General features: G+C 37.9%; 2 protein-coding genes across 3 annotated transcripts in view; one reads left to right on the top strand and one right to left on the bottom strand.

Moving 5' to 3' along the window:
• The window catches only part of adam22 (ADAM metallopeptidase domain 22), a 72,999-nt gene that overhangs the window by 37,818 nt on the left and 15,612 nt on the right, over positions 1-19,569 (top strand). For both annotated transcript variants that reach the window (XM_030158317.1, XM_030158318.1), the window contains exons 7-14: positions 10,077-10,134; positions 10,464-10,540; positions 10,934-11,008; positions 11,967-12,038; positions 14,019-14,185; positions 14,471-14,555; positions 14,870-14,960; positions 15,041-15,092. In XM_030158317.1, the coding sequence (XP_030014177.1) occupies positions 10,077-10,134; positions 10,464-10,540; positions 10,934-11,008; positions 11,967-12,038; positions 14,019-14,185; positions 14,471-14,555; positions 14,870-14,960; positions 15,041-15,092 (677 nt within the window). The remainder of the gene's footprint in view (positions 1-10,076; positions 10,135-10,463; positions 10,541-10,933; positions 11,009-11,966; positions 12,039-14,018; positions 14,186-14,470; positions 14,556-14,869; positions 14,961-15,040; positions 15,093-19,569) is intronic.
• Positions 6,002-8,183, bottom strand: cldn12 (claudin 12). The gene is given in 3 exon segments (XM_030158323.1): positions 6,002-7,842; positions 7,930-8,117; positions 8,120-8,183. Coding segments are annotated over 3 exon segments (1,047 nt in total). The 5' UTR covers positions 8,148-8,183; the 3' UTR covers positions 6,002-7,011.

Below are 19,569 nucleotides of genomic sequence, written 5' to 3'. Positions count from 1 at the left end.
TGTGCACCACCGATGATAAGTGAGAGTAGATTTCCCGGTATTACAGGACTCCCACACAGGACTGTTATTGTGCGAGCATCGGTTACAAATCACCACCAGGCTTTGGCACTTTTGCTGATGAACCCAGACTGGGTGCACATAGGTCTCAGGACAGAAGGATTTGCTCAGTTACAAAGCCGGCAAAGAGCAGAAAAGCTTAAAGCCATTTAGATAATAATTACAGGCATTATAATCGTAATGAAAGGACAGATCTGAGATTGTCTACAGACACCTTCAGCATGAGTGAGACAGAAGAAGCTCATACTATGTGTGAAAGCCCCTTTTCTCCTCTAATTAAAATGTTCAGAATAAGTGTGTGTCTATTAATCAGGAAGGGATAATAGAGGGTGCGATAAGAGAGGTCAGAGACTTGTGTCTGTGTTTATGTCCTTGTCTGTGGAAGTGTGAACGTGCAGTCATGAGTGAGGACAGGCTTCTGCCCACAGCTGCTTAAGATTCATTCCCATATGACATTTTTAGTGCCAATGGAGACTAAAGATGGATGGATGTAAAGAGAAAAATCAGCACTGAGAAGAGGCGTGTCCACAGAGGAAAAATAAAGGATGAGTGATTGAAGCAGTCGGGTACACAAAGGAATGATGAAGAAGAGCGTAAAACACAACAACTGTTGGGATAATACATTTACTATAACTTCATAGTGTGTCATTGTATTCTCCGCAAAATGAGAGGAAACAATTAGTTTGTAATGGTAGTTACAATAACACATTTATAAGAGATTAAATCTGAATTTAGAAGAGGGAATAGCATATTCTACATTTGCAGAGAATAACTTAGACAGAAAAATATGCTTCAGCTCACTGCCAGAGTTCTCTGCTCTCTTGCATTTCTTCTTCAATCCCTCCTTTTCTTGTCTCTTCATCTCTGCATCTGTCACTTCTCTCCAGTGTTTTCTGGAGAGGATGAATTATTCAAGCGACGAGAGAGAAAGATCTTAACTCTTAACTGAATATAGCTGCAGTGCTGCTCTTCAGATATACTGTAATCTTGGTCACCCTCTTTTGGTCAGTCACTTTCATTCAGAGAGACACACTGACGTAAAATGCACATAAAAATGAGATGAGTTTTCCTTTGTAGGATAAAGAATAGTGAGTTTAGTATTTATTCATGTCTTGACAAATATTTGACTGGTTCCATATGGGACTACAAAACACTGCAGAACATTAAAAACTGATCATTAGAAAAACTAATTTAGTAGCAGAGCAGACATCTGTTGGTAATAGATATAAAAAGACAGAAGATTGTAGAATGAAATATACATATCTCAGATTCTGCCTAATAGATGGCATTCTTCTCATCTACATTTAACTTTTTAACTCTAAGATTTTGTACAATAAAAGCAGAACTTTCCTGTTTGTGTCCTGGCAAATGAGGACAATAAAACAAATTGAACTAAAATGACTGTATTATACTTATTAGATATAATGGAGCTATACTTTATTTATTAAAATCATAGCCCTGAAGCCCTTTGGCACGTAGTTAACTTATAACTCCATTGGCAGTGTTGGCTTTGGCTCGTTAGGTGGGGAAATCCCTGTTGAATGACAATGCTGGAGCCTGTGCTGCCCCCAAGCCCAGCCGTGGCTGTCAGTGTGTCAGGACTGAGCTGTGGATGACTGCTCCCTGCAGGCCGTAGTCCATCCCAACTGTCTCTCCCCGTCTGCGTCTCTTGGCTCATCATCCTCAGTTTCACTCTCATTGTATGTATCACTTCCTCCCCTTCCTACTGCTCTCTCTACGAGGCTGATTTTTGTTGTCAGACAAACTCATGGGTGTCTGTTACAAAGTGCTCTCATGACACACTGATGCAAATGGTGGGAGAAAATAGTGTGTCATAGCATCATATTAAAAAGGTGTGTCAGGTCAGTCTTGTTCATCGATAATGGCCCATATCACTCATTCTGAATGTTATGATGTAATTGAGATTATACAAAAAATGACATAATCGCGTGTGGTTTGTGTTGAGATGAAAAGTCGGCATGGCTCCTGTCAGCCATATGGTAACTCCATCTGCCCGTCTTCTGCCAAGGCAAAAAGTTATGCAGGACATTAGCGAAGTGTGTCCTGTACAAGCTGCCCGTGTCACCTTTATGCATCCCACTTGATTTTAATGTGTTTCATCATGTTATGAAAATAGGCATGTGCTGTTGTAGGCCACAGTTGTGGACACAACACAAAATTAAAGTTAATAAGTTAAGAATGTGATGTTCTCGGTTGCTATGTGGCTGATAAATCTTGCACCTCTAGTAAGTGTCCGTATGAGTGTGTGTGTGCAGTCCATCTTGGGGGAGGATGTGTGATGGTGGCTTGCGTATGCAGAAAACACCATATGGTTGTGGGTTTGGACACCTTTCAACTCCACCTGCACTTCAGTGCTCCTGTGGTGACGTCCCAGCAGCCTTCTAGTTTCACTTTTAAGTGAGGGCCAAGACTTAGTCTCTTCCCATCTCTGTAAACATCCATAGAAACCGTGTTTTGTGATGATGTTGGTAAATACTGCTGCAGACCTCAGATCCTCCCTGCAGGTCAAGTCAAAATGTTCCAGACTCTTGATCAGTGCACAGGATGGAAAACAACAAAACAATATTTAGATTTTCATCCATTACGTTCTTGTCAACATATATATCATAGCATTAATGTTACAATTGACATAAACCTAATCAGAGATCCCATCAGGAAATGTAATATGTGACACATTTGTCTCCACATCAAAAAAAATGATGTTACCCATAAAGGAATATCATATTATTACATACATCCTCTGGATACTAAATACATTTGTTTTCTCAGGTCCTGGGGGTCTGAGTTTTGTGTGACGACGGTGGTTAAGGAGTTTTAAATCATTTGAGGAAATTTATAATTTTTTCCAAGTATTTTTTTGTGAAATAAAACTAGAATACCTTGTTAATAGTCAAAATATTTAAAGTATATTTAGGTTACTGTACACAAAGGGAGGAAAAGATGTTGAAATACATGTTATGGTAGGAAAGACAATATGCAGTGACCTGTGGTTGTCATCAGAAAAAAAGCCATAAAACTACCAAACAATGTTACTGTAGATCAGTGTTACTGTAGATCCCCCCCCCCCCCCCCCCCACCCCCGCCTCCAGGGGGGGATGGGATCTCTCCTTGGTGTTTTTTTTTTTTTTTTTTCAGGTTAGAACATGTGTCAGGTGGAAGTAATGTTTTAGCATCGGAGCACCCTGGACTCATTTTAGGGACGTACAACAAACAAATCTACTGCCATGGTGATCTGTCACGAGACAAGACGAAGAGTTTAGGTTTGGAGAATGGACAAGGACTGGACTGGAAAAGAAAAATGTGCAGTGTTTCTGTTTTTGCACAGTTTGTATAGTTTGCACTTTAATGTTCTGAGTTATGCAAAATGGGCTCATTGCAACCAGTTATTTTATTTATTTATTTTACCTTTATTTAACCAGGAAGTCCCATTGAGATTAAAAATCTCTTTTGCATGGGAGACCTGACCAAGGCAGCAGCCATACAAAGTCCAAACAATACAAAACACATACATGATACACAATGAACTATAAAACACAATAACAACTATTCAACCATAATGGCATCAAGAAAAACAGTGACATTCCTCCTTCACTGCATTCTCCATGATACTTTTAAAATCATTAACAGAAAGGAATGTGTTATTATTGTTAAAATGTTCATCTTCGTTATCAAAATTTGTTTGTTGTTCTAAAAAAAGGAACTTAATTGTTATAGTTGTATAATAATTGCGCATTTCCTATTTTTATTTGGAAAAATATAGTCTGAGGGAGCAATTTGTTGAGTTTATTTGTATTGTTCAAGCAAAAATCGAAGTTATTTTTAATTTGCACAACAAATTACTCAAGGAAAAGCAAAAAGTATTGTTATGATAATGATGTTTCTTTTGATAAAAGGTATAATTGCACCACTGTTACAATGTTGTTGGGGTTGAGGGGGGCCTTGAGATTTTTTGTCCGCCAAAGGGGGAGCCGATAGAAAAAGATTGAGAACCACTGCTGTAGATACTAAGATTAGTTCAGTTGAGATATCATTATGTAATCAGAAAATGTGTGAATGTGTGTCTGTGTGTCTTTCTCTAATTTTAAAGTAGTCTACATTAAACTATCAATAGGATAAATATGGCCTTTTTGTGGTAAGGTGCTCCACAAAACACTGATATTTTCTATGGGTTAAGCAAGTGCTGTATGTCAATCTATGGAATTGTCCCAATTTATAACTGCTTTCATATACAATTTGTACATATATGGTTTCACTACTTATAGAAATTCAATATATGTACATACATGTACACACCAATCATAAATTGTATTCGTATATTAAAAAACAGCACTTTTTTTCTATAGACAGGTAACAAATCAAAGGAAAAACCCAGTGGGATGGTCTACAGAGTCTAAATAAGGAAAGTCTGGATGGGCGGCTCAAAGGGAGGGGGTGGGGATGTGAAGATGGAAGATGGAAGTAGGGTGTGCTGATGGGGGTAGTGGTGCATTTGGCCTTGTGGCAGGTTGTAGGACAGGGGGTGGTTCCACAAGGTGCCAAAGGGAGGATTTTGGAAACAGAGCAGAGTGTGGGATGGAGCTGATGGAATAAGAGAGGGGGTCTCCCCATGGCCTTAAGCCAATGTCATGTTACTAAACCTGGACCAGTTCATTCACACATGCAGAGAGAAAGAGACAGAATGAAGAGCGTGACACCCCTCCCTGCTCTATATTCATGAGCCGGCAGTCTGTGTCTGAGGTCCATCTCCCTTGGCAACCCAGGCTCCGCCCCTGTCTCTTTGTAGCACGACATATGAAAGCCATCTGTGTTTAGACCTTTAATCTCCATCGCTACACACACCCTGCTGAGTCTATATGTTGTGTGTGTATTTTTTAACTGTGTGTGCAGATAGGTGATTGGTTGAGTGCAAAGATGTGGGAAACAAAGAGGATGCTGGTGATAGAAACATGGTGTAACAACAGTTAATTCAGCAGTAAATGCTCTAATAATGATGGATGGATCTGTGTGTGTCTGCTACATTTAATACCAGCCGCTATCAAACACTTCTTTAATTAAAGTCTAATACATAATCAGCCTGCTCTCAGCAAACATTAAAACACTACATCAAAGTAAGAGTTGGATCCAATTATGACGACTGGAATTCAGACGGGTGGCTGTTAATTCAGACGCTCAGTCCGCCTGGACTACTTCAAAGACAAATCACTGGAGCGCTAAGTAACATGCTAAAAGCTTTATTTTAATAGGGGGATGATCACTGGCCTTAATTTCCTCTGGTTATTTTTTACTGCCTGTCTTGTAATTTAAATATTTTGCAATAAAACAGAAAACTGTTTGTGGAAAGTAAGTACTTTTCAATAGTTTTTCAGGCTAAAAAGACTTTGCTTATAGGTCAACCATCATTACAATACATTTTCTGTACTGCATGTAGTCCTTACTCTTACAACAGAAAATTATCAATTATTTTTACTGATTAAAATGATCATGTGCTAAGCTAACTCCTAATGGTGCTTTATCAATAAATCATTCAATAATTTTAAGGCACTTCAGCTCTTAAATATCTCCTCACTGAGTCAAGTCATTGTAATGGGAAGACAAGGACATTTAACAATAAAACATTTTCGGGAAATCAGAACTTCACAGGCCATTTGTTTCTAAAACTCAGTTAAACTGAAAATGGATAAATATGTAACCAGCTGAATCCATCATTGGAGCAGTCTCTCTTCTCTCAGTATGAAATTCATTCACAACATGTTACTCAGATTCTAAGCTTTTTGCCAAACAGGAGAAAGTGGACAAATAATGCACATGAAGACATTTAGTCTGAATTAGGATTTATCTCTGTTTCCGTAATGTCTACTGAGTTCTTGGTTGGTTATGGTTATGTAATGTCTGGTGCAAGATGCAAACACACATAAATGCCCTGTAATGTATTTTTTTTTTAATTGAACATGATTGTAATATAAAAAAAATCACTTCATTAACAATACCTTCTTTTACAATACCTAAAACAAAAATGACACATAAGACTCTTAATCAGTGCTCAGGATACAAAACAAAAGGCAACATTTAAACTGTAAAATTTGGCTTAACAATTGTTAAAACCACTAATCAGATTTCTACACAGGATCAAAACTACATTAGCACAATAAATGTAACACAGATAAAATGTATGTTTGACTTAACATGTTAGTGATTCATTTCTGTTAGAGGCAATACATTAGAAAAAATCAGTTAACAAAGGCAGTGTAAAACTGGCACAGTATTCACTTCATTTTAGTGCATTTAACATCTATAACAGCTGCTCTTCATAGGGCACTGTGACAACAACACAATTCATATTACACAATAGTCAAAAGACACAAAATGATTCAGTTAAATGTCCTGTAAGATATTTAAGTAGATTTAAAGTTAGTAAAGCCAGTGTTACAGAAGACCTCCCAAAAAGAAAGAACAACAAGCAGCTTGTGGTTGAACATAGAACAGTAACAGTAATATAGTGTTTTGCCCTTTTGCCCTGCCAGTTAAAAGGCTTCACTAGCCAGAGTAGGACTTTGTTCAAGTTGGTCCTGTTGGCCGCTGTGGTATGTGAGAAACAGGCCATCCCATTCTGCTGGTGAAATAGTGAAAATGCTGATGTAAAAGTCTATGTTCTATGCAGTACTAAGCTCCATGCAGTGTTTGCTCCAGTGCTTTAGTGACAGAAATCCTTTATATACTGTAGTACCTCCAGGGTTACTGTCACAGCTTCTCTTCCCTTTAAATCAACTTACAGACCTGGACTGACTGAACAAATACTTGAAAACTCACTCTATGTGCTTTATATAGCTCTAATATTATTAAATTCCATCTATCATGTTCTGTTAGCTGCATCAGAGGTGAGTTTCATTGATGCATACAGACAGAAGGCTTCAGTGTGCTAAGGTTTTCAGCCTCTCACTGTCCCTGAGTCAGCACAGGAATGTCGATCTCGATAGCAGACATTCGTGATCGGGTGGAGTAGCGGTGGCCAGCATAGCTGGATGTGTAGCCCTGAGATGGAGCATAACTTTGTGATGGAGCATAACTTTGTGAGGGAGCATAACTTTGTGAAGGAGCATAGCTGTATGCCTGGGTCCCTCCCACCTCTGACCCATACCCATCTGGAGCAGAAATCTGAGACATGTACACCTGTGGTGGTGCAGGAGTAGCTACACTTTGGGCATAGCCCTGGGAGGGCACATAAGCCTGGGCATCGATTACTGTGGGAGGATATGTCTGTGGGGGGAATGGCTGAGGACCGTAGACTGGGGAAGGGGGATATCCATTAGCAGTGAGTGGCTGAGTGGACAGAGAGGTAGGCATGGAGGGCAGGGGCAACCAGAATGGTGAAGGCAACTTCTTACACATACAGTACCACATGAACATGAGCAGGGCAGCAAGCATCAACCCTCCAGAGCAGCCGATGGATACATACGCAGCAAAGCCATCAGAGAAAATGTTGTCATATCTTTTGTTCATCTCCTTGGTACGGAACAGGAACCACACAGAGGGTGCAATGGCGATAGCTCCACCCAGGAACAAGAACATCCCGGCCACCAGGTGGCATCCTGCACTGTTGACCAGGAATCGTGTGGTCTTAATGTCTGGTTCCGGCTTATCAGAACAGCAGCAGGTCTTACACATTCCTGCCATGCATAGCAGTAAGGCTAAAGAGCCAAACAGCAGGCCTGTAGGTAGGCAGAACTGAAGTAGCCGCAAGTCCAGCTGGTCCACTTTAGAGTACCACTAGCAATATAAAGAGACAGATATTAGGACATTTAAAAATAAAATGTAAAATGATTTCTGAGAAGAACAAATTTCCACAAGAAATACCTCTGAATCATAGTAGTAGCATCCTGAATAGCCATCCTGCTTCACACATTTTGCCCACAGCCCATCATACACACTGATATTCTTGGCATTGCGATTGAAAGTGACAAGTCTTGTAACTCGCCACTGTGGGATTAATGCTGCCACAGCAATCCCTCCTACAGACACAAAAGCAATAATGAAGGCAAAGCGTTGGTAGCGTGGATATCCCGGCACGACATGGCTGATGCTGACAGGAACTGAGGCCAATAGTTGAGTTCCTGTTTAAACACATAAAGAGAGGAAGCCAAACGTGAAGACATGTTAGGTGGTCACTGCTGTGAAAGGCAACAGGATCACAATACACAGTAACTTTTCTCCTAATTTTGAGGGGGAAAAAAAGCATGGTTATACAATATTCACAACACGGCCCCATTACTGTTGCAGTCAGCTAACTATGCCAGGGACTGACCTAGCTATGGGCAACCCCCCAGCACATCTCATCTATTCACCACAGTGTAGCTGACCCAATATCTGCTGTCCCTGAGAAACAATGCTCTCATTTCATTAGCAAACAAAGTGGGAATGACTTGGTGGCTGAGGTTGCAGGGTAAGAGTCTGTACTGCAGTGAATTACACAGACTACACAAATGAACAATAAGCAATTCAGTTATAAATGCAGTGTTGTCTCTGTGATGACATGCAGTAGTGACTGGAAAAGGCTATGTTGTTTCACTTTAATTTTTGAGCATCACATGACTTAATATTGTCATGTCTATAAATGTAACAATAATATATGTTCAAAATATTATCTCCTTCGACAGTACACCCACAAGTTCAAGGATGTCCATAATATATTCTCATTCATGAATAAAAGTGAACGTGTGTGCAGTCAGGTCAGCCCTGCAAAATCAGTATAATTTTTAAATTAAAAAGCAACTTTTACTTTTGTTAATTTATTAATGATGTTTTATTTTTGATTGTTGGCTGTTCCTAAAATCCTTATTTACATTAATAGAGTACACTATTGACTATCTGGTAAGAAAACATTTTACCGATGTTATAACATTTAATCTATGGGTAGAGTAACATGTACACAAGTGTGACTCATACTTATTAGCCACCTCAAATGTTGTGGTTACCACTTATCGGTTAGCATTGCACCATAATCATGTAATGACATGTATCATTAGCTAGTTAGCATGACTGGAGTTTTAGTCCATACGGTGGGTTATCGTTGTTATCTAGTTACTTTGACAACTTAATTAATAGATCTACATATCAACAATTTAGTTCACCAACATCGAAACTTACAATGAAAACGCGAGTTGCCTTTTTTTTTACACGAAGTGACTGACTGATATTAGCCAGGTAGCTAATGCTAGTTAGCTGTATCGCAACCTGTTGCGTCCCGATTGTCTCTGTAACCTTTGAGGCGAGAAGTTACCAAACTGTAACTTCATCTTCCATACCTGATATTTCCAGTTCAATCGTGGTCTGGTTTTAAGGAGGCGGCATTTCAGCCTGTTGTGACTCGTACATTTCTCAGATCCAACCTTATCTTTTCGCTGAAGTACAGTAGAGACGAGCGTAAACAGGATGTGGCCTCAGAGCTTTGGGCGTTTTCGCCCTGAGCTCTGCCTCACAGATGCACTGCCCATGGGAGACAGAAAGAGCATAAAAGAAACGGCGCAGATAAAATTAGACAGGGTGCAAAGTAGGTAAAGCAAAATCTAGCACATGAGAATTAATAAATAAATAAATTCTGGCCGTCTCTCCCAGAATAGATTCAAAACATTAAAATACATTTTGGGCCAGTCTTATGATAGCATCACTATGAGCAACAATGGGGAGGAAATTGGCTAAGAATTCCTTTTGTTTATTTAGATGTGATGATCCCCTTAAGTTTCCTGATTCGTCTGCCTTCTCAGATTCTTTTCTCTACTTCTGAGCACAATATTAATGAAAGTGGCAGCGGTCCTAATTTAAGCATTGACAGCCCCTTTATACAAGTAGAATTTCTTTCTTCTTTGAACTCTTTAGTGCAAAAAATCTTGGGTATGGTCAAAGCCATGTGTTTACCTTCTGTGTGGTGAAACTGAAAAACACACCTTGTTTTGATTATAATGCATCTGATGGTCTTGACTGGTTTGTCCTTTTGTGTCTTTCAGGGAGATGTCCCCATTCACATGGTGTACAAATCTGCTGGTCGAAGGAGACTAAATAACGGTAAGATGATGATTGGAGATATAAGAAGGAATTTAATGCATATGTGTATATATATATATATATATATATATATATATATATACACACACACACACACACACACACACATATATATATATATATATACACACACACATATATATACACACACACATATATATATATATATATATATATATATATATATATATATATATATATATATACATACACACACACACACACACACACACAGATGTCACACAAGTGATAATGACTTTGTGACATGCATTTGTACCTGGCAATTATAGAAAATTATTATCATCATGGGTTTTTATTCTGTTTCCTAGGTGACCTACCAGAACCACCTTTTCCCAGCCCTCCATTTCCTGGATCAAGAGTTGTTCACAGGAGAAAAAAGAGACAGGTATGAGCCTGAAAACCTATGTTTTAAGTTTATGGCAATTCAGAAAGAGAGTGCATTGTGTTCATGTTCTCCTCCCACACAACAGCTCTGTATCCCTTATGGCCTTCTTCTTCTCCTCCTTTTTCTTTTTCTTCTTCTTCTTACACAGTTCTGTATCTGCAGCTCTCTATTTCTCCCCCCCCCCAGAGCTGCTCTCATCTTTATTTGGAATTCAGCGTACAGACAAACCTTTACAAAGTTCATCCTTATTGATTTGTTGTTTCTTTTCTTTCCTTGGTGACACATGAGATGTGAGTCGGTCATCGTGTTTGCTGTATGTTCTGGTCTAAAATCCTCCTTGCTGTTGAAAAATCTTGTTTGTGGAAAAGGGTTTTTTGTGTTGTTTCTTTTCAGGCTCCACGTGTGTCACAGAGTGTAGAAGATGAGACTAAATACATTGAACTGATGGTGATCAATGACCATTTAATGGTAAGCTAGTGCACAGTTATAGCTGAGTGTGTATTTCAAAGTACCAGTTGGAATTTCTCATATATCCCCAGAATGTGTTTCAGCTCAAAACATGACACAGATTGTTCATTTTACATGCCAATAGACCGCTGATTTTCAGCCCTGTTCCAAACTGTCTGTTTCAGTGGCTATTGCTACATGTATTTACCTATTGAGCAAGTGTTGTGATACTTAAACTGTATTCTTAGGAGCTTTAAGGTTTTCATTGCAAGAAATGAAAACCCAATACACTGCAAAGAATAAGGATTTTATTTCTTGCAGTTTGTTCCTTTTTATGATGCTGCTGCAAGTAAAGCTGCATATTTCCTTTAAAATGTGTAGCTCTGAATTTCTGTTCAATATGATTAGATTCTCAAACATATTTCATTCTTATACTTATATTACATATATCAATATTTGAGAACTAAAATTGGCACTTTGTATAGCTTGTCTAGCACAAGACATTCCTAGATTAGATTAGCAATTCTTCTTTGCGACAAAGTAAGACAAAATAAGAAAACAGTAACAGGGCCAGTGTTAATAATCAAATATGATGTCACCTGGTGTGATTATATATATTGCTGGACACCAGAAAGATCACTTTCTTATTGGTTTTGGTCTGTGCATTAGGTGTGTTGACAATACAAATATATAATAGTATCTCGTTTAAATTGCTGAAAGGTTAGAAAAAGAGGAAGTGCCTGAACTCAAAGGTATGTCAGAAACACGCATCAATCTGCAAAACAGGCACTTAATTTGATTGGCTAAAATCCACTGGGAATAAAACAGTTTTATATACAATAAAATTAATATGTAGCATAATTATATTATAATATAATAGTATAATAATTATACGCAGGAATTACTATTTTAAAATATTTTGTTTGTTGAAAATTCAGTTGTTTCCTTCTCTTTCCCTCTGTATCTCTGCCTCCTCTAGTATAAGAAGCATCGGCTTTCCGTTGGGCACACGAATAACATTGCGAAGTCAGTGGTCAATATGGCTGACATGGTAAGAATTGTATTGATCCTCTTCTTGGAAAGCTTGCCACAAGCACTCCCAGGTATTAGAGCTGAGCACACATTGCTCTGATTTCTCATTTAACCAACCTCAGTCTCTCCATTTAAAACCTCCTGATTCTTAATATGCTGTGAGCAGCCATTAACCAGCCAGTTGTCAGTTTTCAGGTTGACACAGCTGAGGCAGCAGAGGCGTCCAAAAGTACTGAGGCAGATATTTCAAAGTTTGATTATTTGTAGCCACATCTGTGTGCTGTGTTACTGAAATCTGACCTGCCACAGGGTCACGTCCGTAAGATGATAGGCTGTGAAGCTGAAAAAAGGTCATGCTTTTTGTCATGCCCTTGAAGACAATCATATAAACTAGGCTCTATTAGTGAAGTACACATTGATTTCCATGTAAGACTACAGTTTTCTTTTGCCCATACTGACCGCACATTGACAATGATATTTGAGTTACATTTGTGAGATATACAGTAGTAGAGTCATTGAGCAGTCATTGAGGAAGTTGTGAGGCTTTTTATAAACCAGTCCTTGCCCAGGATGTATCTGCCAGATCTGAGGTCAACGATCTATCACATTCTACACACATCTACTTTAGCCTCCTATTTTCCTTTAATCCCTTTTGTGTGATTTCAGATGGAATAAAGGTAGAAATGTGTAGTAAACACTCAAATCTTTAAGATCTAATTCCATATAAAATGCCTAAAAATCCATTTTGATTATATGCTTTGAACATGAACAAACTAATCACTTTAATGTAATTTGTATTTGTTTGACTCTTGATGATTTATTACTGATAAATATATAAACCATGTTTATATGGATATATAAATCTTACGTAGTTAAATTTGATGGGTTTACTACTTAGTACTATTATGCCGATCATATTCCTATGTGTCTCAAACATGTTTGACTGAGAAATAAACATCACATGAACTTTATTAGTTTTTAACATTAAAACAATGTAATAAAGGATGGAATTTTTATGTTCAATTAATTACATAAATAGACCTAAATATTTTGAGTGTAAGATTATGCACATGAAAAAAATTGTAGTCCAGAAAATTTCAGACCTGCTTAAATTATTGTCCAATTAATGCCTCATCCTCCTCCTTCAATGAACCAGGAAATACATAAATAAGATTAATTCATCATCTTTCTTCATCTGCTGGACTCTAGATGCTTATTGCTTCTCTAATGGTCCCTTTTATTCTCTCATTTATCGGTATGACATGAAGTAACCTTTAGGTCTTCAACAAAAAACCTTCTCCATTCATCAGATGAATGTGAGAAAATCATCAAAGTGTCAAACTCTGCACAGATATCATTATGTATACAATCAATGCATCATTAATATGAGTGGAGGGGGACTTTATATCATTTTTTACATGTCTTTCTACATTTTAGTAGTGAGTAGCAGACAGTGACAGGCAGAACTAGTGTAGACTCACTGTAGTTTTCATTCTACCTTAGGTAGTCTGGGGTGGCTCTTAATGAAACAACCCTCTACCCTTGTCCACAACCAGAGGTGGAGTTGAGAGGCTGTGGTCTTAGTATCGGAGTTAGGTCGGATACAAATTTGGAGCGCATTCACCTCTGCTCTGTCACCTTACAGAGCAAAGAGGCTTTGCTGTTGCTCTTTTTGTTGCTTTGTTTGCCTGGTCTGGGACCTCAATAGATTTCCATCTCATGAAAACAAACATTATTATTTGCCATCCCGTTTCTCCTGCGGTGTCCTTCAGCCGGTTACTCCTCGTTTACTCTGTCTAGACACCTGTAATGTCCTACTGTCTACGTCATAATGAGTTTGACGGTTATAATAAACAGCTGGAGATGGTGATGAATATGAAACATGTCCGTCAGGGCGCGTAACTTTTGCACGTTCTGTTACATGATAACTCTAAACTTTTCATTTGAAAATAGTGCATGGTTGTTTACAACTTATAACTAATCTTATGTTGATTTTCAGATCTTTAAAGAGCAGCTCAATACCCGCATAGTGCTAGTTGCCATGGAAACCTGGTCAGCTGACAACAAGTTCAACATTGATGATGACCCCATGGAAACGCTGAAGGAGTTCATGAAGTACCGAAAAGACTTCATTAAGGAGAAATGTGACTCAGTTCACCTTTTCTCGTAAGTCTGAATTCGGAGATGATCAGATCTGATATTCACATTTTTACATTTACATTACATCTGTTTTTGATTTTTTTTTGTTAACAATATTACACATGTAAAAAAGTGTACTTTCTTAGTGGCAGTCATGTAGGAAATATTTCTGCAAATGTTATTTTGGTTCCAAATATTTTGTCAGTCCATTTGATTATTAAAAATCACTGAAAAAAACAAAACAAAACATGTTGGTCGATCTTTTTCAGCATTGCTTTTTTATCAAACACAATTTTGTTTTTGCTTTATCAGAGGGAATCACTTTCATGACAGCTGGGGAGGGGCTTCTTACATGGGAGGAGTTTGCTCTCTCACTAAAGGAGGGGGGGTTAATGAGGTGAGTTATTTCTCAATAGAAATTCACAAAACAATTGATTTTAACATCAGGGTAGATTATTAATCCTCTTCTCTCATGCTTACATTTGTCTTATTCTTGTCATTAATATTTTAAAAACTATAGTTTCACTTTTGTTGCCAGTTAGCTTCATGTGTTAATCCAAATTTTTACTTTGAGGGGGGGACACCTTTCATAATTTCTTTGGAAGATGACGTCTTGCTGCTATACTTATCTAATATTCATTTTTTTCTGCTTTCCTCCTGGTTTTTTTCTTACTCTCTCCCTCTGTCTTCCTGTTCCTGCCTCTTCATCAGTACGGGAAAACAGATGAAATGGCCATAACTCTCGCCCAGACTCTTGGACAGAACATTGGCATCTTTTCTGACAAGAGAAGGATCCTCAATGGTACAGTCAGACCTTAATGATTATTTATTTCTTGCTCACATTTAAATGTATAAATATTATTTCAATATGTTTCTCCTCAGGCGAGTGCCAGTGCGATGATCAGTGGGCGGGCTGCATCATGGATGACGTTGGGTAAGTTAGTTTTCCTCATCAAGTCATAAATGGTCTTTAAAGCCGACGCAGTCATTTTTTCATAGATGACAGCAACACCATATGTGCAGCGTCATCTGACAAATACTAAACGCAATGTTAGTGGTGGAGTTGGTGCTGGAGGGGATGGAGGAATGAACTGATTCCTGACAAAAAACTCAACAGGACACAGACAGTACTATGGAAAGTCTTAGGCTGCCATTAGGTTTCTTATTATAGCAAGATAATAATGGTCATACGTGTACACTTCTTAGTCTCTGTATCAATATTTGTTCAACTGGAATATCAGCATACATAGACAGGGAATATGTAAACAGCAGCAACAAAAAAATATATATTTCACAAAAAATATTAGTTTTACAGGAGTCACATGAGATCATCTAGACAGGGAAAAGAATAAAAGACAGCCCGAGGGTAAAGAAAAACTCTGGGATGCTCTGAAGGAAACATCAGATTACATAAAACAACTTTCAGATGAATCCAAATGCAGGTTGCACAAAATACTGACCTTTACCAGCAGAAGTCATTTAATTCCATTTTGTGAGTTTTAATACTCTGCACATATTTCCTGCACTGAGAAATAAAGATGCAAGCTCATCACAACCCTGCAGAAACAAGAAAGCGAAAGGAAGCCTAAGACTTTTGCACAGTACAATTTTTTTTTTACATTGTCATTTGAACTTAAACCAGATCTAAGACCAAAATTTTAGTCTACAAATATTGTAATGTTGCATTAAAAACAACACACATCTAAATGCTTAATAAATATTCTGAAGTCTAATCTATTCACTCAAATGTTATTGTAGTTTAATAATAAACCACTAGGGGTCAGTGCAGATTTACGTTCTACATGGCTTGGGTTTGTTTACATAACCTCACTGGACTGTTTTTTTTTTTTTTTTTCCTGCAGTAATGTGTTATATAATGTGTTGCTTTCTAAGATAAGAACATAGGTGATATATCAGTCTTTTGTGCTGTCAGTTTTGTGGTAAACTGATAACACTGTCCCTATACGTGTATATGTGATTACACGACTGTATTATTATATTGTTCCACTGTGAGCATATGTTGTGACTGCGTGTGATGCGTGTGTTTGTCTGTAAAGGCTCTGTGATGTGTGTTTGTGTGTATACCCCTCTTCTTAAATACTTTTCGCGTTTCCCCTCTATCCCGAATGGGACAGCAGGTGAGCAGAAGCTTGGCTAAACGTTGCTTGTGCGGTTTTGAAACAACTGGCTGCGTTTGGAGGGTTGTCAGTCATCACAACCTCTCCCGTTTCATCCGACAGCTCTACAGGCGCTGTGGCCCCAGCTTCTCTTTTTATTCAAATGATATGAACAAATACAGCTCAATGTTCCTTTCTATACGCGGGCTGTATTTTCATAATCGTTTGATACGGTTTCACATGTACTTTATGTATATTCTTTAGTTTTTGGCTGAAGTCTCCAGCTGATGGACTTAAATCCAGAACATTTAAATTAATTTCGTTCTCCTACGTGTTAATGATCAGCTCCTTCTTCCCTCCTGCCCTGTAAAAACAGGATTGTTCACCCCTTGTGTTTGCCCATACCTCACCGATTGATACAGTCTGCAATGTCATTCTCATCTTAAACCAATATTTGTCTCCTTCATTTCCTTGTAACAACAGGACACATCCCTAACACTCCCTGCCAGATCCTGCTCTATTGGGTTACTAAACCTGCTATAATTGCATCAGGTCCCATGCCAGATGACAGGTGACTCTGTACTCTTATGACCCTGTCGTCTGTGAATGGACCTGTCCTTGATCTCTAAAATCATGTCAATGGTATTTCAGACACTTGTATTCAATGAGCGTCCTCAGTCATGTCCATTGACGGAACTTTCTTTTTTCCTTTAGCACCTGCATGTGTGATCTAATTAACCCGAGTAAACTATTTCTATATTTTTTTCTCACAGGTTTTAGCTACTGTTTGTGTGTGGAGAGGTGTGTGTCTTGTATGGCTAGTGAGAGTCCTTGTGTCTGTTTGTAAGTGTGTGTGCATGCTGTATGGTAGCCTACTACTGTCTGGGCATAGGAAATCCTAACTACACCTACAGTATTAACTGGGCCTCAAAGAAAAGAGATCCACAATACGGTGTCTGAACATGCATTTAGGTTGAGTTAGGATTTTGAAACTGCTATTTATATTGTGTGTAGTTTATTTTTGACTTTTTCCTTCCCTCTTCCTCATTAAAGAATGGATGTTGCAATGAAACAACCAGGGCAAAATATGTATTTTGAGTAACTCTTATTCCAAATATGTGATTTGAAGCACCCTCCATGTTTTGGCTATGGTGTATTATCACAGCTTTTTGCAAATGCTTACACACTAGTTGCAGAATTTGGCTCATTCTGTTAAACACACAAGCCAAATAAGAAACTTGGAGAAAAACATCGAATGTCTATGTCAAAGATGAACAGTCCTCTGTCAAAATATACAATATGAATTACTCTTTGTACAAAACACAAGAGCTAATAATTACAGTAAATATATCAAAAAGTCTCCTCATTACAAACAATGTCACCAGACAAACTATGAGAAAAATATTGCATTACGACCCATATCCAACCCTGGACAAACTTGACCTCTGTGTCCACATGTTCATGTATGTGTCGCAAATTTGAGGTATTTCTTGCATTTTTACCATAAGTAGTTTCCAAATTATTGTAAAGTATCTAATGTCAGAAATAATGTCAAGTGGGTCAGAAATATGGTGCAGAAAATGTGTGTGAACCTTCAAGGGTTTGAGTCTTTTGTTGAAGCGTTCACTGCCAGTATCTGGGTTTCCATTACCCTCAGAAATGCGCAAAATGTAACTTGCACAGTAGAAAACTGGTAATGGAAACAACAAAATATCGCAAAAACTGTCAACTATCACAAAAAAGTTTTTAGGCTTTCATCAAGTGGTTTTTGAGACGTTTTGATACAGAAGTGTAGTGCAAAAGTGTAATGGAAACCAAGCTAATGCGTAAGCAATCAGCAAAAACTGTCATGCCTCCTATTGGCCACTAGGGGATGAGGCACTTCATACACTTTACTACAGGTAAATGCACACAGTTGAATTACAATACATATTTTGAACCCATGGACTTTTAAATTGTGAATTAAAAAAGTGTTTGTTGTGGCTGAAAAATACAATTAGTTCATTTGAACTAAAAGACTGTACTTCTGGTGACCGGTAAAACAGTCAAGTACATTATTTCACTTTTGTTTCATAAAAGGAAATGAACACTACAAGATTTTAACAGGATTCTCTCCTGACAAGGGGACAGAAATCCCACATGAAATTTAAAGTTTATGAAATCTTTCTAAAATATTGTAGTGTACTCCATTCACACTCAAAGCATCATTTCTGAGTCCTTCTACAACCATTATCTCAGCAGGAAGCTTCATTTTCACAACCTATCAGATAGTACTAACTAGGGCTGAACGATATGGACAAAATTTCATATCTCGATATTCTTGCCAGATATCTCAATATCGATACGATACGATATGACTACGGATTCGGTGAAAGCCAAGCATTTTTCAGAAAAATACAAACATCAAATTACAAAAGAATGTGGAAAGTGCAGTTTTATTTATAAGAACTCACTGCCAGTCATCAACATTAACATAAAGTACGAATAAATGAAATTTTTTGTGACTTCCAGAGCTGTACATGCAGGGCGAGCGCGGGGGAAATCTATATCGTTTATATCGTTGCTTTTCCGATATTAATATCTTGAATGTTCATATCTAGATATCGATATGATAACGATATATTTTTCAGCCCTCGTACTAACCGCTCACATTTCTAATTCTGTTATTGCATTGTCTCCTGTATCTGGTCTGATTTTGAGAGACATTCTAGTTTAAGATGTGAAACAGTTTAATCAGCATTTAACGCAGCTGTCACGCAGATGATAACAATATTTAAGTCAAGCTCAGGTTTGGGATGATCCCATTTAAAGCATCAGAATGAGTGTTTGATTGTAAGTGGGTTGAAGTAGATTTAATGACTCACTTCAAATGCTGATTGGACTGTAGATGGAACTCATTATTAAAATTAGTGAAATGAAACAAACGCATTGAGTATTTAAGAGTCAGTGCATAGAGTAAAAATGAATAGAGCTTGATCTGTCTGATTAGGGATGCACAGATAAATGATAATGCAATAACTGTTCAGAAAATGACCATTTCCAGGAAAAACTCATGAATCCATCTGCAGTACATCCTTCATAGTCTTCACAGTTTTAGCCACATATACTGTGTATTTGTCCCCATCTTTTTAAGGAGCTCCTCTGAACTGTGAGTAAAATTTTGGTATGATTCCTGTATGAAATGCAAAATTCATAAGGTATAAAGATATGCGAATGTCAAGATTTTATTAAAGCATTTGAGACTTTATGTCACTTTAAATTCTAAAAGGTTTGTCCTGTAATGTGTTTTTGGGG

Source organism: Sphaeramia orbicularis, chromosome 16 (assembly GCF_902148855.1).
Source record: "Sphaeramia orbicularis chromosome 16, fSphaOr1.1, whole genome shotgun sequence".
Classification (NCBI taxonomy): Eukaryota; Metazoa; Chordata; class Actinopteri; order Kurtiformes; family Apogonidae; genus Sphaeramia; species Sphaeramia orbicularis.
Note: the sequence above shows the minus strand (reverse complement) of the source record. Positions and strands in the feature narration are given on the sequence as shown.